This window comes from Mchenga conophoros, linkage group LG1, assembly GCF_057382185.1.
Source record: "Mchenga conophoros isolate Kocher_MC1m ecotype Shallow Benthic linkage group LG1, M_conophoros_male_GT1.1, whole genome shotgun sequence".
NCBI classification, from domain to species: domain Eukaryota; kingdom Metazoa; phylum Chordata; class Actinopteri; order Cichliformes; family Cichlidae; genus Mchenga; species Mchenga conophoros.
In genome coordinates this window covers 7,173,606-7,200,791 of record NC_140526.1, presented here as the reverse complement: position 1 = coordinate 7,200,791, position 27,186 = coordinate 7,173,606, and the positions used below count along the sequence as shown (strand labels likewise).

The 27,186-nt window shown below is 41.3% G+C and overlaps 1 protein-coding gene and 1 long non-coding RNA gene across 8 annotated transcripts in view; one reads left to right on the top strand and one right to left on the bottom strand.

The window, feature by feature from the left end:
* The window catches only part of kif13ba (kinesin family member 13Ba), a 53,458-nt gene extending 26,366 nt beyond the window's left edge, over window positions 1-27,092 (top strand). For 4 of the 7 annotated variants that reach the window (XM_085297355.1, XM_085297271.1, XM_085297527.1 and 1 more), the window contains exons 10-39: window positions 1,897-2,009; window positions 2,201-2,312; window positions 2,416-2,628; window positions 2,710-2,820; window positions 2,972-3,106; window positions 3,640-3,770; window positions 4,920-5,006; window positions 5,140-5,330; window positions 5,414-5,693; window positions 5,815-5,977; window positions 6,063-6,218; window positions 6,338-6,487; window positions 6,975-7,100; window positions 7,221-7,394; window positions 7,540-7,697; window positions 7,777-7,909; window positions 8,042-8,197; window positions 8,312-8,411; window positions 8,559-8,685; window positions 9,085-9,140; window positions 9,230-9,354; window positions 9,435-9,710; window positions 9,794-9,946; window positions 10,101-10,178; window positions 10,297-10,347; window positions 15,429-15,585; window positions 16,398-16,528; window positions 18,239-18,301; window positions 19,105-19,684; window positions 19,769-27,092. In XM_085297355.1, the coding sequence (XP_085153481.1) occupies window positions 1,897-2,009; window positions 2,201-2,312; window positions 2,416-2,628; window positions 2,710-2,820; window positions 2,972-3,106; window positions 3,640-3,770; window positions 4,920-5,006; window positions 5,140-5,330; window positions 5,414-5,693; window positions 5,815-5,977; window positions 6,063-6,218; window positions 6,338-6,487; window positions 6,975-7,100; window positions 7,221-7,394; window positions 7,540-7,697; window positions 7,777-7,909; window positions 8,042-8,197; window positions 8,312-8,411; window positions 8,559-8,685; window positions 9,085-9,140; window positions 9,230-9,354; window positions 9,435-9,710; window positions 9,794-9,946; window positions 10,101-10,178; window positions 10,297-10,347; window positions 15,429-15,585; window positions 16,398-16,528; window positions 18,239-18,301; window positions 19,105-19,684; window positions 19,769-19,974 (4,692 nt within the window). In that variant the 3' untranslated portion in view covers window positions 19,975-27,092. The remainder of the gene's footprint in view (window positions 1-1,896; window positions 2,010-2,200; window positions 2,313-2,415; window positions 2,629-2,709; window positions 2,821-2,971; window positions 3,107-3,639; window positions 3,771-4,919; window positions 5,007-5,139; window positions 5,331-5,413; window positions 5,694-5,814; window positions 5,978-6,062; window positions 6,219-6,337; window positions 6,488-6,974; window positions 7,101-7,220; window positions 7,395-7,539; window positions 7,698-7,776; window positions 7,910-8,041; window positions 8,198-8,311; window positions 8,412-8,558; window positions 8,686-9,084; window positions 9,141-9,229; window positions 9,355-9,434; window positions 9,711-9,793; window positions 9,947-10,100; window positions 10,179-10,296; window positions 10,348-15,428; window positions 15,586-16,397; window positions 16,529-18,238; window positions 18,302-19,104; window positions 19,685-19,768) is intronic. The other 3 variants (XM_085242995.1, XM_085297603.1, XM_085243079.1) reach the window with 3 other exon arrangements.
* LOC146582837 (uncharacterized) lies at window positions 1,408-5,411 on the bottom strand. The gene is made up of 3 exons (XR_014888023.1): window positions 5,134-5,411; window positions 2,681-2,803; window positions 1,408-1,983 (listed from the first exon to the last, which is right to left on the bottom strand). It is a non-coding gene; the product is annotated as an uncharacterized LOC146582837 (long non-coding RNA).
* Window positions 27,093-27,186: the final 94 nt, after the last annotated feature.

Sequence of the window (27,186 nt, the reverse complement as noted above, 5' to 3'; positions counted from 1 at the left end):
TCAGCCATTCAGAAAAGACAGAAACACAAATAACAATATTGGTAATACTGTCAGATATATAGAGCATCAGTTTTTTTGTTTTTCAGCTTCTAAGTTGCTTCTAATGGCTTAAAGCAACGGTCCCCAACCCCCAGGCCACGGACCGGTACTGGTCCGTGAGTCGTTTGGTACCGGGCCGCGAGAGTTGAGGCTTGGGTGTGAAATTTATGGTTTTCAAGGTTGCTATTGTTTTTTAGCATTATTTTTTTTTAAATCTTTTTTTATCATTCTGTTAACCCTGGGTCTTTTCCTCTATGTTATGAATAAATCTTCTGTTTTTTTTGGCACCAGTACTGGTTTTAGTTTGTTGTATTTATCCGCGACACCTTAAAGACTGGTCTGTGAAAATATTGTCGGATATAAAGCGGTCCGTGGTGTAAAGAAGGTTGGGGACCGCTGGCTTAAAGGATGCTAAAGTCGCTTGTTTCAGACAGTAGGCGAACCAGATTCAATAAATCTCCAAGAATAAAAGCTAAAAATCCTCATAGTAGGTCAGCTTTAAGTCTCAATAGTCAAGCTTGTTGAAATGTTGAACAACTTGTAAAGATTTTGATGAAAGTTTAGAATCAGAAAAATGATGAATATACACTAAAAAGAAAGAGCTTGTTTTTGTTTTAATTAAAACCAGTGATGTCAAAGAATAGTTAGGATGGTGTTTGCTGAAATGTTTCTTTGCAGTCCAGAAGAGCCTAAAGGTCACAACACTGAAACTAAAGCAGTAGAAGGTTAAGTATATTCGGCTTCACCCGTAGCACAGTGTGAATCATGTAATGAATTTGGCGTTTTGTGTACTGGGGTTACTCTTCTGGTAAGGGAGCAGGTAGTCTCATCTTGTGAAGTTGGCTTGTTGAGTCTGCAAGGCTGCAACTGAAGTGGAGCAGTGTGGACTTGATAGAGATTTATGGAGTTATGTGGGAGTGGGAGTGAACCAGTTCTTTTACAAGAACACCATTATCATTGTATCTGTGTGCACATTCAGCCAAAACCTTTTGGAGGCTCGACATAAGAACACCTGGTAAAGTTCAGACATGTCACACCACAGATCATCAGCCGCTTAGCTGATCAGTAATTGCATGACATTGTATGCGACTTTGTTAAAACATTGATGTGTGCAGAAAAGCAAGGTGGCTTGACAAGTGCACAGTTGACACACACGGAGGACTGCATCTGCTGATATTTAGCTGATGGGCTGCTTTGGCTTGTCAGCAGGTGTTGATCAGGTGTTAGATTCAGCCTTGTCAGCTGCTGACCTGTCACAATCAGGAGTGGATGTGGCATACAGATAGAGATGTGATATCCACCTCTTCAACAGCCCTTGGGAAGACACAGAGGGAAACTGTCATCAAGACACTGAAAGATAACGGTGTGCTCTGGTTGGTAGAATTACAAGAATCAGAAGTATAGAAGACAAGAATGGATATTGCTCAGTTAAACTTCAAAGCATACAGAAATGTGTTCAGGTAGTAGCTGCTTAAAAATCAGCCTCCTTAAGGGTTATTAGAGATTTGTCAGACCCCTTGTGGGTCAGTGTTACAGCTTTCTGAAGTAAGTGAAGTTAATTCAGATGTGCCTAATCATCTTTACTGCAACCCCTGGATATGTTTTAAACCAGCCTAGGAACACCGTGGCTTTTTGTTCCATTGCTTGTTACACTGGGGAAAAAAACATCAGTGGAAAGTCAGAGAAAGGAGGGAAAAAAATACATTTACAAATACATTTTACAGTGGACAGAAACACCAACGCAGGTTGCAGGACCCTGCTAGAGCATCTCTAGTGCATAAGGCATCATGGATGCAGCAACAAATGGGACAGTAATCAGACTTTATTTTCCTTTTTGCTCTTTCTGTATCTCTGTAGACGAGTGGGGAAAAGGTGAGTCGGCTGAGCCTAGTAGACTTGGCTGGAAGTGAGCGAGCAGCAAAGACTGGAGCAGCAGGAGAGCGCCTGAAGGAAGGAAGCAACATCAACAAGTAATGAAGCAATTAAAACATGGATACAGAGAAACAGTACATAAACAGTTTTTTAAATGTTTTCCCAATAAAGGTTATATTTCTTCCAAGGTCATTCAAGCCTGACGTTAAAGTATCTCAACACACAAGCAGACAGAGCTACATGATTGCTATCAGTCCATCAGCTGGTCTCTTCTCTTTGTGTTTGCAAGGTCCCTCACTACTCTGGGTCTAGTGATCTCAGCTCTGGCTGAACAAGGAACTGCCAAGAACAAGACCAAGTTTGTTCCTTACAGAGACTCTGTTTTGACATGGTTACTGAAGGTATGATAAACATAAACGACCACCTGAGCAAAAAACATTTTATAGCATTTTTTCCTCTATATTTTACTTTTTTCTTTTTTTTCCCCCCTTATGAATTCTCCAGGACTGCCTGGGAGGTAACAGTCGGACAGCAATGGTTGCTACTGTGAGTCCAGCGGCAGACAACTACGAGGAGACGCTGTCGACACTACGTTATGCCGACCGAGCAAAGAACATAGTTAACCATGCTGTTGTTAATGAAGATCCCAACGCTCGCATCATCAGGGAGCTCCGAGAGGAAGTCGAAAAACTACGAGTGCAACTGACACAGGCAGAGGTGAGAGATCTTCACAATCTAAGCAATCACCGTGTTGAAGTATTTGCCTCACCTGCTTGTCATGTGCTTTATTATCGCCAGTCTTTGAAAGCTCCAGAGCTCAAAGACCGTCTGGAGGAGTCCGAAAAGTTGATTCAAGAGATGACGGTCACGTGGGAGGAGAAGCTTCGCAAAACTGAGGAGATTGCACAGGTGAGACGCACAAGAAACATCAAATGTAATTGATTTTGTTTTTATTCAGTGTAATAATTACAGTGCACAGTGTCTTTATTTTCTCAAACTGCATCATTCAGATACTTTAAAAGCTGAAAGTCTGATGTTTTTTGTGTGTGTGCGTGCGCAGGAGCGTCAGAAGCAGCTGGAGAGTCTGGGTATTTCTCTTCAGTCTTCAGGGATTAAAGTTGGAGACGATAAGAGTTTTCTTGTCAACCTTAATGCTGATCCTGCACTCAATGAACTGCTTGTGTACTACCTGAAGGTTTGCATGAACACACAGACACATACAGAGTCCCCATCATGCTTTACCTAATGCCTTCTAAAGTATTATTCCTGACTTTTTTTTTTTTTTTTAAACCAGAGTTGTGTAACTGCAGCTTAATGAGCGATCAGTCTTTGTCCTCTAAAAACTAAATTTGATCAGATGTGTAAGAGATTTTTTTTTTTTTTTTTTACACAGTTTGAATCATAGAAACTGAAGTTTCATTTTTCTTAATAGCAAGCTGAAGAAGAACCAGTTGTCATGTGACTTGCACTGGGTTTTGAAAACGCTTAAGAGGAAATTTCATTCATTTATACGAAACCTGAAAGGCAACCAGCTGTTATGGAAACATAATAATGTTGCTGTTTGATGGGCTCGATTAGAACAGATAAAGTTTAAGGAGTAAAATTTAGATCAGTTGTGATTGTAATTATAACTGGAACATCCCATAGATTTGTGATGTGTTCCTCTAGACAGGCTCTTTATTCCCCTTTTGTTTGGGTCAGCTGATTGTAACATGTTGAACATCTCAGGAACACACAAAAGTGGGCTCAGCAGACTCCCAGGACATTCAGCTGTGCGGGATGGGTATCCAGGCAGAGCACTGTGTCATTGACATCACAGCAGAGGCAGCTGTGATTCTCGCCCCCTACCGCAACGCTAGGTAAGGAACGCAAACGTAACACAAACAAAGTTCAGAGAATTACACTGCAAGGTTTTAATTGGGTAACTTTGGATTAAAATTAGGGTTTTTAAAGTTCTAAAGGTGGTTTATTTCTCAGCAGGTTATATTCAAGATAAGAGATCAGCACACACAAAACCACTGCCCACTGGCCAGCTGGCTTCTCTCACCAGCCTCAGTGCACAGAGAGAGAGTCAGTAGCTTTCAGCAATCATTCTAAACCTTGTATTTTTCCCTTATTAACTTGTGACCAGTGGAGTGAAATTTATATCCTGATTCTTTTTTCCCCCCTTCCTGCTGGCTACAGAAACACATAGTCCTTTTTCTGGTTGACCTTTATGTGGAATTTACAGGTCAGCCTACTTACCTGTTGCTCTCAAATAGTTTGGCACCATCAGTTGAGAAAAGGTGCTAAAAGAGTTCTAAATTGCATAAGGATATCTTTATGCTACACAAACCTATATACATACTTTTTTTCTCCTGTCTCACACTGACTGCTTTATATCTAGTAAGACTGCAGCAAATATGTTGCTAAACTGCTTGTAATATGCATTTGGCTTCTTTTTATTTTACTAAAGTTATAGCTGTCTTTTCTAAAATATACAATTTGTCACCCTTGTGCAAAAATGCCTAGTTTATGTGAACACACTTGTAACTACACTGGGAAACATTAGGTTGACTTATTTAGTTAATAAACGCCTTCGTGTGAGCGTTGCTTATGTTAGAGTAGTTAAGTTTAGTTTTACTCTGTATTTGTCAGGGACCGTTCACAAAAACATTCTCATGAGAGAAACAATCCCTTGTGCTAGATTTAGCTACTACCTAATTGTATGTGCAGTTCCTGGCTGGTACATCGGTGTTAAATAAGCTATAAAATACAAATACACGTCCAACATGTAAGATTACAAAGTAAAGCCAGATAAGAAAAAGATGTCCTGGTTATTTGGAACTTGCTACATTATACAGGCCCTATGCTGATGAGGCTAAACATAGTGTAGTTAACCCCACCAGGGTTAAAGTCCTCTTACCAAAAGAGATGTTTTCTTCAGTCGGTTGCTTCAGCTTCTGTTTGAGGTTCTTTAAAAATATAAATGCAACTCCCAACTATTGTCACCATTTTTTTTTAAACAGGACGTGTGTTAATGGCTCTCCAGTAACCAGTGCTCTGCAACTCCACCATGGGGACCGAATCCTCTGGGGAAACAACCACTTCTTTAGGTAACCGCTGTTCTTTCTATTTAATTTATATTTTAAGTCTTTAAAAAACCTCCCATCAATCGGTTTGGGCTATTTGTTAAAGTTACATAAAATATTTTTGAGTCATGGATGAATGCATTTAACTCACTTTCAGGATCAACCTGCCTAAGCGGCGCTCTCGGGCTGCTGATGATGAAGAGGGTGAAGGTGGCGTGATGAAGAACAGTGGTAGCAGTGAACAGCTGGATGCAGATGGTGATACAGCCAGTGAAGTGTCCAGTGAAGTCAGCTTCTCGTATGAGTTTGCCCAGACAGAGGTCATGATGAAAGCCCTGGGCAGCAATGGTAAGATGTGTTAGGACACTATTATGGAAAACAGCATGTCTTTTTCACTTCCTGTCTGACTTCTCAACGTTGTGTCAATTCAGACCCCATGCAGGCAGTCCTCCAGTCTCTGGAGAGGCAGCACGAAGAGGAGAAGCGGTCTGCTTTGGAGCGACAGAGGCAGATGTACGAGCAGGAGCTCCAGCAGTTGCGTAAGAAGCTCAACCCAGAACGCCTGTCCACAGGTCAGTCTGGAGGGCCAACAATTGGGCAGCAAGGTCCAGGACAGCAATCTCACTATCGCAGCATGGAGAGGCTCAGTATAGGAGGGATGAGCCATTCAAGCAGTGCTCAGAGCAGACTGAGGCAGTGGAGTGAGGACAGGTGAGTTTCTTTGAATTTTAGGAATATGCATAATGTGCTGATTAATACCAACTTGGTTTTCCTAATCCATCCGTTCGCCTGTCTCCCTTCATGTTGTTTTCCACCTGTTGTCCTTCTGCAGGGAGGCTGTGTTGGTGAGGAGTCTTCGGAGATTGAGGGAGCAGATAGTCAGGGCGAACCTCCTGGTACAAGAAGCCTGTTTCATTGCAGATGAGCTGGAACGTCACACAGAGTACCGAGTCACTCTGCAGATCCCATCAGACAACCTTAATGCAAACCGCAAGGTCGTAAACACAAACATGAAGACCTTACATGTGGGTGACCTGTCCTCTGGTGTTCCCAAAAGCTTATAAGTATGTCTGTGTGTAGAGGGATGCAGTGCTCAGTGAACCAGCGATCCAGGTTCGAAGACGGGGTCGGGGCAAACAGATCTGGAGTTTGGAGAAGATGGAGAACCGTCTGGTTGACATGAGAGAGCTGTACCAGGAATGGCAGGACTACCACTTAAATAATCCAGACGACCAGGTGAGTTAACAGCCATTTGCCACCATGATAGCTTCATTGTAAACTTATTGGGAATCTTATGAAGTCACACATAATAAGCACATCTCTAACATCTACCTATTAAAATTTTCCTTGTCCAGGCAATGTGTCCATATTTACGCCGAGCGGACCCGTTTTTTGATGAGCAAGAAAACCACAGTCTGATCGGCGTCGCCAACGTCTTCCTTTCCTGTCTTTTCTATGACGTCAAACTGCAGTACGCTGTTCCCATCATCAACCAGAAAGGAGAGGTAGAACACAATTTGTCACCAGTTTAATTCCTTAATTTCTTCTTATAGAAGTAGCCCTGACTTACAGAAACAGTCTCTAGACTTGGTATGGTATTACGCTTTTCACTGTGACTCAGGAAGAGTTTCACTGAGATCAGAATTTAAAAGTAAAAGTTTGCATGATATTCAGGGAATTGTGTTGGTAAAATGTTAAAAGATTGATAGCAAAAATTGACTCCAGGAAGCTGATGTAAACTTTCAGCTGATTTTCATGATTGCATTTGAAATCTGAGTGGTGAATGAGCAGCTATAGAATAGAACAGCCAGAGATACAGGAAGTCTTTGGGGACAAGGAACAAATTCTGGGAAAAATTGACATGCTTTTCTCATTTTCAAGTCTGTACTTTTATTCATGAAGTCTATTAAAACAGCTTTGCATCTTTCCCCGTTAAAAAAAAAGTATTTTTCTTATACTAAAGGCTAAAGGATGTTTTCTTGCTGTGTTTAGGTTGCAGGTCGCCTGCATGTGGAGGTGGTAAGAGTTGGAGGGGGCTTAGAGGATAACATGGCTGGAGGAGATGAGCCTGACAACAACCAGGACATTGAAGTTCAGGATCGCAAACTGGTCTGCATGGTAAGACTCATAGCTCATCAGAAAATTTAGTGCATTCAGACCATCTGAATCTTCCCAATACTTCCTGGACTATTAGGTATGTTTAGTTGGCATCTCATTTTTCCCGTTTGTCATCCACAGATTAAAATCCTGCAGGCTACTGGTCTTCCTCAGTACCTGTCCAACTTCGTCTTCTGTCAGTATTCTTTCTGGGACCAGCCTGAGCCTATCATCGTGGCTCCCGAAGTTGACACGTCATCCTCATCACCCAGCAACAAGGACCCACACTGCATGGTGGTGTTTGACAGCTGCAAGGTAAACATGGGAGGGAAGACGAGAATTTCAAGTCTTGCAACAAATCAAGAAGCTTTCCTGAGCGGTGTCTATTTTGATTTCTAGTTGTGTGAAAATGTGTTGTGGATTGGTCTGAATGGCACTTGTTTTTTGGGGGCTTATGTAGGAGCTGGCTGTGTCCGTAACTGAGGAATTTATCGAGCACCTTACAGAAGGGGCAGTCGCCATTGAGGTGTACGGACACAGACAGGCTGATGCTGGAAGAAACCCCGCACTGTGGGACCTCAGCATCATCCAAGCTAAGACACGCACATTACGAGACAGGTAGATATAACAGAAAGAGTACATATAGATTCTTGTTCTGCAAGGAGCACAGGTGTGCAAACAGTGTCTGATTTTGTAGATGGAGTGAGGTAACACGTAAGCTCGAGCTGTGGATTCAAATCCTGGAGATAAACGAGAATGGAGACTTTGTTCCAGTGGAAGTGGTACCTGCCAGAGATGTGCGGACCGGAGGAATCTTCCAGCTTCGGCAGGTGAGGATGACACATCACAACAAAAACAGTCAACCTGTTTGAATCAGAAAACTGGAAAAGCGGGCTTCTAAATATTCTAACTAGTGTCTTGTCTTCTTAATCCTCCTCAACCTTCTCCTCATGCTCCTTTAGGGTCAGTCGAGAAGAATCCAGGTGGACGTGCGCTCAGTTCAGGATTCTGGCACTATGCCCCTGATCGCAGAGATTGTGCTCGCTGTATCAGTGGGCTGTGTGGAGATCAGAAACACCACAGCAAACCAGGAAGCAGATGAGATGGACAGTTATCAGGTAGACCACTCTGTCTACAGTGTGATTTACACTTTCATTGAGTCATAAATTACCTTTGAAGTAGCTGACTTGAAGAAGAAGATGGAGTGATTAACTGAGTTGTTTGGTGGACAGGAAAGAGACCTGGAACGGTTACGGCGGCAGTGGTTAGGTGCTCTCACCAAGAGACAGGAATACCTTGATCAGCACCTACAGAGCCTGGTTAGCAAAGCAGGTAAAAATACGTAGATTAGTATGCAAAATATTGATGTGCACAGGTATTTAACAACTGTTTCTGATCCTAATTCACAGTTACAGCAATTTACACTTTGCAAGTGGAGTAAGGTGAATGAAATGTTTAATGCATGCATGTTTTGTACAGAAAAAACAGAAGATGACATGGAGAGAGAGGCGCAGCTCCTTGAATGGCGTTTGACTCTAACTGAGGAGAGAAATGCTGTAATGGTGCCCTCTGCTGGCAGCGGCATTCCTGGAGCACCTGCTGAATGGTACAGCCCATTAAATGATGTTCTTATTGAAAACAGCTGAAGCCCCTGTGAGCCTAAAGCTGCAGCTTCAGACTGCTTTAAACGCTCTGTATCAAACCGCTTTAAAATTTTAAACGGCTCTTTGTGATGTCAGTGAGCGCAGATATCCCTAATATGGTCATATAAGGCACACACTCTGGTTTAAACACAGAAGTCTCATCAAACCTTCTGTTTGCAGTTTGTAATAACTTGGCTTGAATGGAGCTAAAGTATCTTGTTTGAACTGAGGAGGTGCATGTAGGCCAATTGCAAAGGATTACTGTCTGAGAACAGAAATATTGAGCTGGAAATTAGCATTCATTATAACATTTTAAGACACAGAGGTTTAAGCAACATTTTTTTTTTTTTTTTTATAAAAAGGGTTCCTCTGCCTGGCATGGAGACTCACATCCCCGTCCTCTTCCTCAATCTCAAACGTAAGTCAGTCATTTGCAAAATTGTGCAGAATCTCACAAAGTGTTTATCTTTTTATATAAGTTAATTTGAAATATCTTTGATTCCCCAGCTGATGACCTCAGCTCTCAAGACCAGTTTGAAGTTCCAGAGGCTGGAGGCTGGGATGCTATCTTGAATGGAGAGGATGAGGATGACTTTTTTGATCTACAGATTGTCAGACACTACGATGGAGAGGTGAGGATAAACCTGTAATTCTCATAAAGGAGGCCTTTTCATTAGAAACCCTTGTAGTAACTGAGCTGTTCACTCCACAGGTTAAAGCAGAGGCATCCTGGGACTCCACTGTCCATGAGTGTCCTCAGCTCAGTCGAGGGGGATCATATCCTGAGCAGCGTGTCTATCTGACCATACGGGTGGTGGTCCAGCTCAGTCACCCTGCTGACATGCAGCTGGTGCTGAGAAAAAGGATCTGCGTCAATGTTAACCCGGGCCGCCAGGGATTTGCCCACAACTTTCTCAGAAGGATGTCAACCCGCAGCACCGTACCTGGCTGTGGGGTCACCTTTGAGGTGGTTTCCAACATACCTGGGGTAAGGCCAATGGGAAGAAGCATTGTTTTGCCAAGCATATTATTAAACATGTTGTTAATCTTTATGATGCTTTGTCTCCTTAGGATGCTCCTGGTTCAGAGGACAGGGAGATGCTGGCCCGACTCGCTGCAAGCGCACACAACAGCCAGTCAGGCGATGATGAAGCTGCCATTGAGAAATACCTCCGGAGTGTCCTGAGTCTGGAGAACATTCTGACACTGGATAGACTCAGACAGGTAGGTGGAGATAAATAATAGAGCTGTAGATTGAATTTAAACCCACATTATGAATAGGCAAGCATTCATCCAGTCACACAGCTTTTTTTTTTTTTTTAATTGATGATCTTCTAATATTTTCTTCTAATATATACATTAAAATACTGTGTTTTAGGAAGTGGCCGTGAAGGAGCAGTTGACTAGCAGAGGGAAGAGTAACAGACGGAGCATAAGCTCTCCTTCTGTTAACAGGGTAAAGCATGAAATATAGTGGCAGACCATCATAGCACAGATGGCATTACATTTTATTGCAATAAGATGTGATGTTTCTCAATATATATATATATTTTCTTGGCTGTCCCTTCTGTCAGCTGTCTGGAAGTAGACAAGACCTGTCCACAACCTGCCTGCTGGACGATAAGGTAATACCCACTGTTCAACAGCACAAAATCATGTGTTTCTGTTTGTGTAACTGCTGGAGTGTTGCCTGTGCAACGTTGGAAGCTCTCTTCATTAGCGTGCATAAAGAGAGCTAGGAGAGCTGTGTTATTATTGCATGAAATCAAAAACTTTACCTCTTTGTATTTAACACTGCATTCAGTTATTAAATAGACCCGATAATTATGTGGTCATTTAATTTACTTAGTTTAATTAATAAAAGAAGAACTTTTTTCTAGTTAAATGTATCTACTAGGGGTGCAACGATATTCGTATCGATATTGAACCGTTCATACAGTGCTTTCGGTTCAGTACGCATATGTATCAAACAATACAAAATTTGTAATTTATTTTATCAACTTTCCTTCTGACAATGCTGTCTGTGTTGAGCGCTCAGTGAATCTGCGTTTGACTACTCCGCCTAGGCTGCACTGTCGAGCGCAGATCCACTGAGCGTTCAACACAGACAGCATTGCCAGAAGGAAGAGCGCAGGGGAGACAGAAGTTAAGCTCTCCTTGCAACATGGCAAATTGAACCTCCCCCACCCTCATTCAGATCTTGCGTTTGGAATTATTTTGGTTTTCATGTGACGTATGACCCTGAAGGTAAGCACGTCATGGACTAAAGTGAAACAGTATGTTGGATGTGCCACGCAATGCTCAATTACATGGGTGGGAACTAGTGTGTTAGCGCAGTTAGCTCGTTAACGTGTTGGCCGTCTAGCCCCACGCACGGGCGATCAGGGGTAGCTCGTTAACGGAGATTTGCCGTGTTGTGGCCTTAACATCATTTCAACGAGATTAACGCTAACAGCACTAGTGGGAACACAACGAATATGACTGTGCATTTGACATCATCCTAGTGCAAAGACAAGTGGAAGCAGACAAAAACAACAAGCATGCATGCTACAAACTTTACCCGAGTCATTTAGACAGCCGTTAGCACATGATTCTCCTTATGGGGACCTGATATGTTTAATATTGTGGCGAGCTCAGACAAGGAGGAGACGGAGGTGTCGTTTGGTCTTGCTTCCCGTGAGCTAGCCAGGGAGCACAGCCGTTTATTGACATCTGCAGAAGAACACTGCCGCTAGCTAACTGCTCAGCGCGGCAACCGCACAGCAACAACAACAACAACACACAGGGCGCCCTCTGACCCCGGAAGGACACACCGTCGCAGCGAGAGGGCGTCACCCGTCACTATGGCAACATAAACAAAACATAACTGTACAAACAGAACCCCGACCAAGCCCTGACCCCTACATAGCCCCCACCTAAGGGGTCAGTCGTCCCCGACGACCCCATTACCCCACACAAAGTCCTGCAAATGTCCAAGTGCCTTCTTTTGGCGCACCAGCCGGTCACGACCGGCGGGGGAAAAGTCACTTGGGTCAGAACATGGGGTGCCACCATCATCCCACTTCTGACACCAATGTGGCGAGCTCAGACAAGGAGGAGACGGAGGTGTCGTTTGGTCTTGCTTCCCGTGAGCTAGCCAGGGAGCACAGCCGTTTATTGACATCTGCAGAAGAACACTGCCGCTAGCTAACTGCTCAGCGCGGCAACCGCACAGCAACAACTACAACACACAGGGCGCCCTCTGACCCCGGAAGGACACACCGTCGCAGCGAGAGGGCGTCACCCGTCACTATGGCAACATAAACAAAACATAACTGTACAAACAGAACCCCGAACAGCCCTGACCCGCTACAATATGCTGCTGAGAATATAGCCCAGAAGAAGTGTATAGTATTGCTTTTATTTTGGAAAGAGCCATTTCTCTGTAATAAACTCTCTTTTCCAATGATGAGTGATTCCTCAATCAGATACAGGGCTTACAAAATCGGTAGCCCGACGTCCCGGGGCTAGCGATTTTTCCAGTCGGGCTACCAAAATCTATCTCTGCCCTGCCCGTCGGGCTATTGTAGGAAGAAAAATATATTGTAGCATCCCTGGCTGAATGATGGTCTTTTATACTGATGCTTCACAGAGGTTTTATTGGAAATGTTTTTATTGAAACATTCAGTGAAGACACCGTAAGAGCTAGGAGCAAAACAAAACCAGCAATATTAATACCATAAGATCAAAGGAAACAAATTTCTCCTGCTCACATATAGCATATACATCAAATTTACATCACTCAATTCATTATATCACCTCACTAACTTACAACTACACATAAAGGTCAAGGTTAACAACATAAACTCTATTAAATGACATTTTGATTGCATGTAACTTATTCCGTTAAAGGAAACATTAACAAACCTTGTGCCACTGTCAGCCAGGTACTAATTGGCAAAGTAAACGTACATATTTTTCACTTTAAGGCACACTATTTTACCATATCCTAAAAGAAACGTTACTAACAGCCCTTTAACGGTTTTGTGCCAGTTTCCTGTTTCAAAATAAAAGCATTGATTTCAAAATAAAACCGAAGTGCCTTTCAAACAAACGTAAAAATATTTACCAAATTTAAAGGTCATTTACATATATGTCAATGCTTTTCTCATTCTTTCGGAAATGTAGCTGGGTAATTATGTCATTGGCATCGGTGAGCCACTGTCAATATGTGACATATTGAAATCGCGTTTGAATTTGCGCTTGTTTTTTGCTTTCACTTTGCAATCGCGCGAACTGTGTATAGAGAGCGACAGTACTGATTGGTGAGTGATGATAATTTGCGCACCAATTCCTCTGACATTGTCTTATCAATCGTTAGCTTACTATGCAAACATGACAAGTGAAATCTCCCGCAGCAAGCTTAAACATGTAAGAGGTTGATCGTGCAGAGAATCGCTGTGTGTGTGTGTGTGTGTGTGTGTGTGTGTGTGTATGTGTGTAAAAGTAGCAGGATATATATTTTAGTTCTGCTGAGCCAAATAAGACGGGTCAGGGTGAAGAAGTGACAGCCAAAGAAAAGTTTACCACAAAACGGAAAAGTTATGACAAATCAGACTATAAGGCAAAAAGAAAGTGCAGCTTTATGGTTTCATGGACAAAAGAATTTCTGTGGCTGCAATATGAGCTATATAACCGGGGCTGCACATAAGTGGTCCGCAGGTGCGCATTCGCTGTCAAAATAAAGAAAAAAAAAACGCGCACAAGATATGAAGTTGCAACGCGTGTTTGCATACATAAGATTTTCTGGAGGAGGACAGACATTTGTTTAGAACTCTTAAAGATGTCGAAGAAGCTCCTTTAAGCAATTACTTTGGTCTTCCTCCACCTCCAAGTCCGAACCACAAAAGAAGCACGTATTCTCGGAAAAGTGTTTGCAGGAGGTGAGCTGGCTTCAAACAAATGATGAACGCACAGAGATGTGGTGCGGAATGTGCCGTGAAAATCCCACTTTAACGGACAAAAACAGTGCCTTTTATATGGACGCAAACGCGCGTTGCAACTTCTTATCTGGTGGGCGTCTTTTATTTTGACAGCGAATGCGGACCACTTATGTGCACCCGTGTAAATAACATAATGTTCTGCCGGGTGTGTTGTTGGTTTTCTCTCGATTTCTGAGTCGACAAGCGCCTTTGTTACTGGGACCAGTCATTTTAAGAAAGGCCCCCATTAGAACCCATGAGAAATGCAAGAAATGCATTATTGCTCAGTCTGCAATATCTTTCCCAGAACAAACACCAATTGCAAATAACATACTAAAATAAACCTGAAAAAATCTGTTTAGAACAGCGTACTATGTTGCAAAGAGTGAACTACCACTGGCAAAATTTAGCAGTCTTTGCAAACTTCAAAAAGCAAATGGCCTAGATCTTGGTTCCACTTGTCTCTTACCCGTTGACTTCAGTGGAAATTTCAAATTCAGGATCTGACACAGACTGATTCATGTCCTACACAGTTCTTACAAGTTCATAGAAATTTCTGTTCAATTAGAACCAAGTATTTGAGTTGATGATTGTAATTTTTATACAATGTTGTAATTTGTTTTTCAACAGTTTTTTGATTTATGTTTTTTTGTTTCCTTTACAATATTATACTTTAATGTATAATATTGTAAAGGAAACAAAACATCAATCAAAAAATTGCTCTCTTTTTTATTTGGGCTACTTAAATTTATTTTGGGCTACCAAAAACTGAAGAGTCTACCAGGGATTTTGAAATTTTGAGAGCCCAGAGATATATTTATTTTTTTAATTACTTTTGTTTCAGCAACATTAAATTTAAAAACTGTACTTTTGAGTTAAAATATATATTTATAAGTTTAATAAATGACAAATTAAAAAGGCATGAACATTTTTTTGTATCGAAAAAATATCGAACCGTGACACCAAAGTATCGAACCGAACCGTGAATTTTGTGTATCGTTGCACCCCTAGTTATCTACGTAATACTAGTCAGATTAATCTCAGCACCAAACACTATAGAGTTCAGCACTGAACCAAAGTAACCAACCTTAATCATTTAAATAAGTTTATAATTGAAATAAGTTTATAATTGAAATAAGTTTATAATTTATTGACAGTGAGTTTTGAGAAAGTGACACAATTTTTCTTTTTCTTAGTCTGCTTATGCTTTATGCTTCAGCCAACATGCTTCAAAAGGCCCAACTTTAATGTCATATTGTAAGGTGCATTAGCACACTGGAACACAAACCATGTTGAAAGACCAAAAAACAATATTTCGAAAGGTTTAGGAACCCTGTTTGAAGTTTTTCAGTTTAAATCAACAGAAAGACCTGTTTGCTTTTACCCTATATTTGCATAAAAAATTTATGATTTGTTTACATATGGGTTACCATGTATATCTGAAAAAGGGGTATTTTCCTGTTGTTGTTTTTTTGGGGTTTTTTTTTCTTGTTTTTGCTGTTGTTGTTTTTTTTTTTTTTTAAGTTAATATGCTTATTTATTATTTAAAAATAATGTGCATTAGCACAGGTAGTACATTGAAAGTAGAAACTAACCAACTTGCATCTTTTAGTTGACAAGAACAGCTATACATAAATTATACTTTGTGCTTGGAGCAGTAATTTGTGTGCTTTTACTTGTGGATGCTGTACGACTCAGATATTTCATCCTTTTAAATCCAACATTATCTCTGTCTGCTCCCTCAGGGTCGATGGGAGAGTCAGCAGGATATCTACATGCCCTCTCAGTTTCCTCGCACCCTGCCCCGCCCAGCCTCCTCCCCTTCCACCTACTCTACCTCCCCGTCTTCATCAACTACTCCCTTCGGCACTCCTCCTCCACAGAACCAGGAACCAGAGCAAGGTAAACCCCTCCTTCTTTTCCCATCTCCTTTCTCTCTTCAATAAAACACTTTGGGCTCTGCTCATTGCTCCATCTTACTCCCCCAGCCATTCTTTTCTCCTCCTTTTTCTTCTGCCTGGATTCATCCACTTGAGCTGCTCACAGATTTCACCTTACTTTCTCTTCCACCTTGTCCTCTTTTGTCTGATGTTCCAAAGATATTTAACCACACCATCTGATGTTTCATTGTTCACATTATTAAATGCTAGATCCTCCATGTCCAGTGTGTTATCACACTATCTACCTGCTCTCTTTGTATTCATTTCTAGTGTAAAGGTCTCCATTCTCTCCTCATCTCCTTGAACAGAGCTTTTTTGTTTTTTAATATCTGCTGTGATTAATCTGAATATTGTCTGTCAGTTAGTTGATTCATAGTGATTTCATGTTAATGTCAGTTTGAATCATTGTCACTGTGATGTCCTTCAGCGTAATTCTGTTTTGAAAATAAACAGAATTAATGATGTTTAAATAATTTCTCTTTCACAGTCCAGTAATTTAGAGTGTTTATGAAATCATATCCTAATGGCTGAAATCATCTTTGTGTTAGTTTTTTTGTTTAGTTTTTTTTTTTTTTTTTGCCAGCTTCCTCTGTTAGTCTATCCCAGTATTGGGGTTTTTGCCATTTTCTGGACTCACTTTCAACTTCCAATCTTAATCTTTCATGCCTCCTCTACCTCCCGGACCTCCTCTTGCTTCCTTCTCTCTCTTCTGCCTCCTCCCTTCTCGCCTCGTCTTCCTCCTTCTCGCCTTCTTCCCTTCTTCCCCCCCTCCAGGTCGTTCAGGACTTGCTGCCTCTTATCTTTCAGTTAAGGCGCTGGTTCCCCAGATGCCCAAACTGCTCAAGTCTCTGTTTCCAGTGCGAGATGAGAAGAAGGAGCTGAGACCTTCGCCGCAAAACCAGCAGGTCAGCAGATGGTCCAGTGCAATTCCCTGGAAGCCTTGTATTGAGTTTGTTACATATCTGTAATAGATATAATATCACTTTTTTATTTTTCAACTTTTATTTTTAAATATTTGAACCATTATTCTAGGATCCTTACCTTACAATATAAAGCGCCTTGAGGTGACTGTTGTTATTTGGCAATTTCAATAAAACTGAAATGACCTGAACTAAATTGTAGACGGGTTAATCAGAATTGATTTCTACTCTTTCTGCCCATTGAAATAGTTTATTGATTGCAGGTGACATTTTTCACTCCATGTTATGAGTTCACACATAACCATACAGATGGTTACGTGTGGTTACACCACTAAGCAGTTTTTACCTGCGTTCCACACACTCACGCTGCAATCGGTGCATCGGTAGCAATTTGGGGTTCAACATCTTGCCCAGGACATTTCAGCATGCGTTAATAAGCTGTAATGCTGTAGCTGCACTCATGACCAGAGGTTTTCGCAGGCACAAGTTTGTTTTTTTTATTCTTTCTTCAGGGTTTCAGGGTTTCATGGTTTCAGTAAAATATTGATGAATTATAATTGACAAATTAATGACTAAAAGAAAGTGTGCATTGTGCTGTTCTGTGTGGCATGCTGGCTATCAACTTATTGGTCAGATTTAGACTACTGGTGATCGATTCCTGCCATATCAGTGGTCCTAGCTGATCAGTTTGAGGATTTCTACTTACCCCCCACTTTTTAGAACTTCAAGTTATGAAAAGGAAGGCTCGAAAATGTAAATACTGACTCTTCATGTGCCAGTAGAAGTCGTTGTTTTTCACTATATCATAGAAACATCCATCCATTTTCTTCCACTTATTGGCTGCTTTCCAAGTCCCACAGTCTAACCAAGCCTGATAGGACTGCTCCTTCAGGCTGGGAGTTGAAGATTTCGTGGACGGTAGCCTCTGTCATACATTCCCAGTGCAACCTCACAGGTCCAACTCGCCACCAGCTGGTGATCAGTTGACAGCTCAGCACCTCTCTTCACCCGAGTGTCCAGAATGTATGGCTGGAGGAGCTAACCCCTAACCCCATTATGACACAATTACAAAATTGATCATCGAGCTGCCTGGGATGTCCTGGTGCCCTTATGGACACCCTTATGTTCAAACATGGTTTTCTGTGGACAAACTGTGGTTTGTACAGAAGTCCAGTAGTAGAACACCACTCAGGTGTGGCAGGCCAGTCACACCCCTCCAGGTCTCACTGACAGAATCCCCAGGTGGAGCACTGCCAAAGATAACTCCAGAGCTGTGTGTTGAGTTGAGCCTCACTATCTCTATCCAGTACTTCTCAACCTTACACATTAGCTCAGGCTCCTTCCCCACTGCTAGCCTTGGTAGCCAGGAATCGGCCCAGCACACACTGCATCCAGCCCTTCCTGTGGGTGGTGGACTTACGAAAGGGTGGGCCCATGGACTAAGGCCAGGCCACCAGGTGCTCGCCCTATGGCACACTTCCGGGGCAGGAAAATGAAGGAACAAAGTGTATGAAATACACATTTTAGCAGTCTGAAAACTTTTGGCCATGACTGTAGTAAACGATCCTAATAATCATAATGTTGCATATGCAGCATGACATGATGTTAAATACATAGCATTGATTCAGTGCCATTAGCCTGCCACAGCCTGTTTATTTGCATTTCTTTTTTCTCTGTTGTGTCCTTGTCACTCAGCAGCACGTGCCTCGTATAGTGACCTCATCAGGAGGGGACGACAACAAAGGCAAGACCGAGACGGTGAGATTAAATCTCGTCTTATCCTTTACATGCTGTTTGGTTTATCGGTAACTTAATTTTAATCAGGTTTTTTAAGATTTTGTTTGAGATCAAAATAACATGAATACTTTTGATTAGTAATTTTTATTTGTAGTTTAATCCACTTGGTTCTTTGAGGAAAAACGGCATTAGGTAACCACAGTCTCTGTTTGTTTTCAGTTTGCAGCATTAGAGGATGATTTCACTTTTTTTCCCAAGTGTATTGCAAAAAACAAAAGTTGCCTCCATTAATCCCTGCTGTCCAATTTATCAACTAACAAGGGTCATTGCAACAGTCTGATAATGCACTTTTATAAATTCAGGGATACTAAAAGCAACTGAAGATCTAGTACCCAAATCACGCAGTCCCATAATACAGTTCTGTAGTTCTGTTTATTCTCTTCTTTCTCTGTAAGATGCATCCTTACTAGATTCCAATTCCACATCGGTTCTTAATGTGGTCCCATTGTAAGTTTTAATGAATTGCTCTTTATGTGCAGTTTAAGACCTTTTCAGCGATTCACTCATTAGCGTAATTGCATTGTGCTTGATTTATAGAACTGCACTAAATCTGTGCCGTAGCTCACCCTGTACACAGTAACGTATGCTTTAGCCTGATATGCACCTTGGGGCTCTATAGGGAGTCAACGCAGTCAAAAGATGAGATTCGCAGACCCTAGACTTCTTCCTGTCAAGTTTTATTTTGAAGGTTGATTACTGTTGTTGATTACTCTTTTGTTTTGCCTTGTCTGCATGCTCTTATCTGTCCCCCCGGTTTCCTGTAGACTGCTATTCTACGGCCCCCAGCCAAAGACAGACGGGCGGAGCTCCCAGAAGTCTCTCCTCTTCCTGTGCATGACCCGCATGACACCACCCCTCTCAGCCCCCTCAGCCAGTCGTCAAGCGGCTACTTCTCTGCTAGTGTTTCTACAGCTACCCTGTGTGACGTTCTCCAACCCTCCTCCTCATCCTCCTCCCTCCTGGCTGTCGAGACCACGTTACCCACAAACCCCCAGCAGCAGGGCGCTGACAGGAACGATATTGTGACCTCTCCTTCTCAGTTTGGTGCCAAGGTGTCAGTCGTCGCTTCGCCTGCTTCTCACAACTCAGCCAATCACAATAGCATCACGTCCGACGTCTCCTCCGAACAGAAGCTGATAAACTCCGGAGGAAATGAAGGCTTTGAGAGACTAGAGATCTTTGTGGATGATGATGAGCGAGGTGGTGAAGACGTGCTGCCTGATTGGCTGACAGAAGGAGCATATGTTACAGTAGGGAACAATAAGGCGGGGACGGTGCGCTACATTGGGGTGACACAGTTTGCTGAAGGAGTTTGGGTGGGGGTGGAGCTGGACACTCCTGTAGGTATGTATCCAGTTAAAAGGATCAGCGCAGTCCACCATAGTCCTAAATGTCTGTCGATTGATGGAGATGACCTTATGTTTGCAGGTAAGAACGACGGCTCCGTCGGAGGTCAGCGGTATTTCCACTGTAAGCCGGGTTACGGGGTGCTGGTCCGCCCAAACCGGCTGTCCTCCCGCGAGCGGACCAATCGGCAGACAGGGGAGTTTACCCCTTCTGCCCACGTCCCCATCCTGCGAGGAGAGGCCATTGTTGCACGCCGAGGGGAGAATCGCAAATCCTGGAGCAGCTGAGACATGAAAACTAGGAGCCCACAATCGTCGTCGTCCTCCTCTCAGCTATGCAACAGGCTCATACTCTACAACTGACCTACTGCCTAACCTCCTACAGTTAGATTCTACACTCACTGCATCCATTCATAGAGTCTGGATGGATATAGAATAAACACGGTAAAGAGAACTTTCAAGAACAATTCAAGTAAGATAATGAAAGACTATGCAGGATATTTGGAAGTACGTGGGAGGACCAGTTGTCATGCGGGAAGATGATTAGCAGTCAGTGGGAAGACTGCTGAGACTGAATGAAAAGCAGAACTATTTGGACCAGGAGTGAGGACTGAACCCCGCAGGCTGGATGATGCTTTCTTAGCTGATATACAGGGATGCAAACATGTGGCTTTTTTGTGGTCACACTGGGGTAATTTGGTTGGGAGCAAGGTATTTTTACAGTGGGATGGAAGACTTTCAAAGGACGAGGCTAATGGATTTACTGGCCCCATCTTATTTTATTTTTTTTTGTTGTCGTTCATCTTTCACGATTAATTGTCAGCCTATAATAGTTGTTAAAAGAAGTCAAATGATCCTATTTGACCATAAAGATTTTATAAAGCTGACTATTAGGCAGTGAAGATTGGCGTCACTTTTCTTTGACATTTTATTTATTTATCTCAGTTCCTGAGTACCACAAACCTCAAATCATATTGTGGCAGTAGATATTTGCTGCGTTTTCACACTTGACATGTTTGTATCCCTGCATATGATGCCTCTACTTGATAGTCCAGAATTTAACGCTACGGTTGCCACCTTCCTGAACTCTCCAGGTCCAATTTGCAGACTGACACTTTGACTCTCCCTCTCGGACTCCTTTTTTTCCCATTTTCTTTTGAAGATTGATCCTCCCAGAATGTGCCTTCACCATGGCTTGGTTTGCATTTGTCTGTATATTTAACTCCTTGTAGCCGTGTTTGTGTTGAAGAGAATGCCTTGTGCTAAGTGTGAGGTGATCTCAGGGACTGCAGAGGGGAAAGCACAGTGTGCGTGTGTGTGTAAATGTTGTACAGTGTTGCTCTGTGTGTACGTTAATGTTGTAGTCGTGATGGTGTTAAAGATTAGCTTCGTACAGCAGGAATAGTCGTGACAAAGCCACTATGAAACTGGGAGGCTTTAAAAGTTGATTTTTGCACTGGAGACGTTGGATAAGGAGCTTCTGTACGTGAACAGAACATGTCTGTGGTTATGATGCAGCGACCAGATAAGGTAACGAGAACAGGTTGGCTTTCTTTGGTGTCGTCTTTGTTTTGTTTGTTTTATTCTTTTGTTTGTTTGGATTTTTAATCCCAGTCAGGATATTCCCATGTCCCTGAAAGTGACTGATGATATCCGGACACCAGGAGGCGCTGTTTGGGCAGCACCTTAGTGCTGTGGAGGTGGAAATGGGCAGAGTATGTGCTGAGGAAAAGAAAGTGACTTAAGCTTGAGAGAAGGGTGAATTTGCTTCTATGCATTTGATCTTTTTAAAAGTAAGTTTTTAGTCCTTGTTTCTTTATACTGACACAAATGGGAGAACGAGCTATGAGTACATTTTGGGAAAGTGTTAAACCCAGAGGCAGTCCTGACTGATCTGTGGAAGAAAATTTAAAAGATATCGTAGACATGTGGATTATTACTTTTTTTAAATTAGGTTTTATGAAACATTCCAGAGGGATGATGACATTTTTACACTGAATTTTATTCTTGTGATTTAATGTGATTTAAATTGTTTCAGTGCACCAAAGCACTATTAGGAGTGAAGATGGTATATGTGTTTGCAGTGCTTTTACAAGTTAAAGGACATCTATTATGCTTTTACTCATTTCCTGTACTGTATGTACTTTTACAGTGGTGAACGATCATATCTAAAATAAATGTTTGCACAAGTAATCCCTATAAGCCAAAATCTAAGGCTTTAAGCTTCTCAAAATGCTCTGTTTCAGACAGTTTTTATATTCTTGGCTCTATATGACCTAATCATCTCAGGTTAATCTCAGGAGCCAATCAGGAAAGGCATCCTGAAGCGAGGGGAATGGAGCTAAAATAGCTTATTTCATTCTATGAATTGAGGGGCTCCACTGAGTCCAACTATAATATAAATATGGGTTATTTTGAGTAAGTTGTCATTTAATCTGTTACATGATGGAAGTCCAAGGAGAAAGGCAAAAATTTGAAACATGTTAAATCTGTTTAAAGAGTTAAAGTGTCAGCCTTTCTTTTTAATTGTGACTCTCCCCCGAGTTTATGCAGCTTTCACAAGAGGCCTGACAAAAGGATGATATTCCAACATAAGTGATACAAAGCAAACTGTATTCAGTCACATGGGAAAGAATGAAAATCCTGGAAATGAGCATAATAGGTCTTCTTTAAAGGGCCAATCCAGTTCAGTTCACATTGAAAATTTTACTGCCTGTGAAAATGTCCTGTAGCTCTGAGGAGGAGCTCTGTACACCTGAGCAAATGACACTTTTCTATAAATTTATACCATGAAGCCACAGATGCATTAATCTCGTGGTGAGACTCTAATAAAAGCTGCTACTGAGTTGCATAATGGGAGATGTTTTTTGGAGGGTTCTGGAGTTTTGTTGGATTTTCCTTTTTAAATTCGGCGGTCCTTTTTGAAAAGGCAACACTAAATCTCTGGAGTAATGTCGAGACTGAGGTGAGGAAGTGTTCGGTTTGTCTCAGAGAGGGAGGATGAAGCACGGCCAGATGGCTTTAAAGGTGGAAAATAATTAATTTTGAACGTTCTTGGGGTATTTTAGCTCTATGGTTCCTTTAAAAGAGCCTCCCAATGAACTGAATAAGTTTTATTGAAGGATGAGGCAGGTTTTTGGTGTCTGTAATGGTTTTCAGGTTCCTGATGTTGATGATGGAACGGTTATCTGGATTACTGTGTGCTTATACTGTAAACACACTATGTCTGAACACTATCGTCTTTATGGATCCATCAGTGAAGTTACTATTTATGCTTAAATGCTTGTGTGCACGCAGTGATCGCACACAAGCTGGTAAAGCCTTTTTATTTGAATAAATAAATGTTGCACAAATGATTTAATTAAAATCGCTGCTATTAGCGTTGTAAATTTACCTGTAAATGAATCAGTTGATTACTCGTGTCTCATACTGTATGATAGATTGGATCTCAGTAGTAGTGTTTAATTCCCGAATTGACAAACAAAACTAAAGTCCGTGCTCCTGGTTCAGTGGCCCATATATTTTTATGACTTAGTAAAATTCTTCTGAATGAGGCACTTTGTCGTATGAGCCTTGAAGAAGCGATGGGCAGGATATTTTCTGGGTGAAGAATCACTTCTGTACAGGAAACTGATTGAAATATAAGATGAGGCTCCACAGTCTATTTTATTATCTGTGTATTTATTGTCTGGCCATAAAGTCCAGACCTCTGGAGTCCTCTTATTGGCTAGTTTCTGCCTGTTGTGTCATTAGTTAGCAGGTTGTGAAGTGCTCTGTCGGTTAGTTTTCAATAATGTGGTCTGTAACGGTTCGGTGGTAATAAAGGAAGTGTTCCTGTGTGCGTTTGTGTGTGTGGGTGAGTGTCGAGTGCACCTGTCTCTGATTCAGTTGTGTCTTTGAGTCGTTGCCAAGATGGGAAAATAACCGTCAGCGGCCGTTTCACGTACATTTCCTGGGACTTCAGCATAGAGCGGCAAGCCTTCGCCCTCGCTGCTCTACTGGCAAAAAATACTAATTCCCGTCCTGGTGTCTGCTCTGCTTTGTGTGTTTGAGATCACTTCAGGCTTCTGGATGTTCTTTTATGTTGTTGTGCCTCAGAAACCATGTGACCATGTATCTTTCACACACTTTTTTCATATCAACGCTTCAATTCATTTGCACAAACGCCTCCAGATGGAATTGAAGACTTAATTTCTGGAATTATTGTACATGTAAGAAGAAAAATACAAACTGTTTTTTTGTTTGTTTGCTTTTTAGAGATGAAGTGGGTTTTTTCTTGTTTCAGATTACCTGTTTTTCTTCTCCTTCTCCTAGTATGATTATTTAAGATTACTCACTGTTTTCCTCCCAGAAGTTAAACTGTAAAATGTAGAGCTAAGCTCCAATGTAGATGGACTTCTCTTCCAGCACAATCTCCTGTTTAGCTCCCCATAGCAGTGGATCAAGTGTGATGAGGGCATAAAGCAGATAAGAATATAGCTCTGTAGACTGCATGCTCAAGATCCACACGTCAACAAGGGTCGATTTATTTTTCTTTTTTTTTTAAAGAAGAACTGAACAAAAGGAAGTGTAGCGTTAGTAATTGCTGTTTGGATGAGTTTAATATTCTAGCTTCAATTCAATAGGCTCCATCTCTGCTGCAGTAGTTATAAAGATTAGAGGTAGAGATTGTTTCCATGACACTACCATCAGGACCACATTTAATTCTACTTGTATTCCTGTGATATGGATCCAAGCGTATGTCGGTCTGGACGAATCTTTTGTCCCTCGCAGTTTCTTTTTTTTAAGGTTTTTTGCTTTTATTTTGCTCATTTTCAATCCCATGTCTTTGCATCGTCTGTCGTACTGCCTGCAGCTGCATGCTGAGTATAGGATCACTGGTTTTGAGCAAACCCCCGCCTGCCTTAATGTGGCCTTCAACCTGGAGCCAGACTAGTTTCAGCAGCAACAATTTCAGCTCTGCTCTGTACTAAACTCAGCAGTATTCAAAAGGGTCATTCCAAAACCACAGAAAGCCAGTCTGGTTAAATTTTTAATGGTTTGGTCCACAGGAGCTGTCAGGTTTATTACTCTCTTCCAGTTAAAGGAAGGCTAATGTGTCGCCCCCTAGTGGGTACCATGCCTGACTTCCTCACAGGGAATTTTCTATATAGCTAGACAGTGAAATCTAACCTACCACTGCCCTGCAGCAGCAACCTAACAGCTACTTGGGATGAAATCTTATCTCCGAAATTGTATTTTCTTGGATTTGTGTTGGACAAAAGCATATTTTCCTGCCTGGGTAGTTAGTTTTCACCTTGAAACTACCTCTGGCCTTGCTTATGCCACCTCCTGCTCCGTGGCCCTTTTATAGTTTTTTTTTTTTTTTTTTTTTTTTTTTTTACAGCCTTTCACTGCTGGCAGCAAGTTCCTGTTTTCTGTGCTAGTATAAACTGCACAAATGAGCAATATGAGGGCATCGGGTGATGCATTGCCACCTTGTTGCATGTGCATCATTTAAGATACAATGTCTGCTGGTGTATTTTAAAGGCTGTTATCAATATTCCTCTGAGGTACCAGCTGCCATATTTTTACCGAGCTGAGCGATTGGTGCTTGCCGAGTCAGAGAGTTTACTCCTCTTGTTACTCCTGCAAAAAACGACAACAAAAAAATATTTTCAGTCGTGTATCTTTTAACCCATTCAGCTGAAAATATTTAAATATTCAAGTGTTTGTTTATTGGGCTTCAGCCTGGTCAGCAGTATTAATAAAGCCCATCTATCATCTTAACTAGTCATTATCAGTCACTGCTACTATTGATCCCTTAGGGCAGGTTTGTCCTGATGTGTCATTTGTATGTGTGAGTGCACCATCCAAGTGCTTGTTCGATGTATGTATGTGTGTGTATATATATGCTCATATTAAGAATTATAAAAGAAAAAATCTGAGCACAAGTTTGGGTTTTGATTAATTTAATTGTTTTATGTAATTATATGCTGCAATCCAAAGAATAAACATGTATTATAATAAGTTTTTTCTTTTTTTAAAACCATCTGAAGGGTAATCTGATAAGATTAAATAAAATTTAAAAAAAGAGGAATATTAACAGAGTATTTGTTTGTGCCTAGAAGATCTGATGCTTGAAGTTTTTAGAAATAACTGCATTTTGTTTGTTTCATTTGTTATCTCAAAACACAGCTGGCACCACTGGAACTTTTTTCCATTTTCTGGAACTTTACCTGTAATTTTACAGATTTCCTGTTGTGTTTCTTTCATGTGGAGAAACGGGTGTAATGTTGAAACAGCACTTATATAGTATACATAAATTCTTAATACTGGAAGACACCACAACTTTTTTGGGGGGTTGATTATGGACTTGTTTTACTGGTCAGCCCATTTAAGTTCAAATAAGGTCAAATGAATTGAAGTGAGTCAGTCTTGCTGCCAAGTTTTCATTAGACTGTGTAATTTGCTCAGATTATAGCACAGAATTAATCGTGCGTCCTCCGACGAACACTCCTCTGATTTAAAAATGTCACAGCTGAAAACTCAAATATACAAGTTAAGGCGGGATTGTTTACACCACTCAAGGCCAAGACAAAAAGTTATTAGGTACTTTAAAATCACTTTAATTCCAGTCAGATTCATTACAAAACTCATTTAAAGGATACCTCAGCCTTCAACTTGGTGTATTAATTGATGTGGCTCAAACTGCTTTAACTACAACTAAGTCGAGTTTAAAACAGATTTATTTCTTCATGTAGAAAATATCTATTTTCTTAAGACTTCAGAGCTTCTGCTTTTTCCAAATTGGTAACTGAGCCACATTAACAGGAAATACAGAAGCTTAAACTGGAATTATTTTGTTAATACTGTGGAACATATATTCCTTTAACCCAATACACGTCTCTGCATTTAATATCTGGCTTTCTTCCTCTTCATGGCTTTTGTCTCGTCTCCTTCATCAATCCAACCAGTAGCTGCAGATGGCTGCTCCATCCTGAGCCTAGAGGTTTCTTCCTGTTAAAAGAGTGTTTGTCTTTCCCACTGTCACCAAATCTCTTGCTCATATGGGGTGTGATTGTTAGGGTTTCTCAGTATTTTAGGGTTTTACCTTAACCTCCTAGGACCTGGTGTCCACATATGTGGACATCACATTTTGGGTTATTTACTCAAGTTTGCTCTACAAGGGCCTGATATCCACTTACGAGGACATTATACTGCTACTGTTCTACCAAAATTTTAAACGAATATCCTCATATGTGGCCCTGATTTTTCATAAAAACAAAAATAAGGTAAAAAAAAAAAATCTGGTAATTCTTTGTTTTTACATTCATCGGGCCCCAATCAGCCCAAATATCAAAGAAATTAAAAATGCATGCCGTGGAAGAGTTTGGGTCTTAGGAGGTTAAAGTACAACATGCTTTGAGACCATTGCTGTTGTGATTTGGAGCTATAAAGAAATTCAACTGAACTCCGAATTATTTATTTATTATTAAAGCAGTAAGACTACAGAACTGA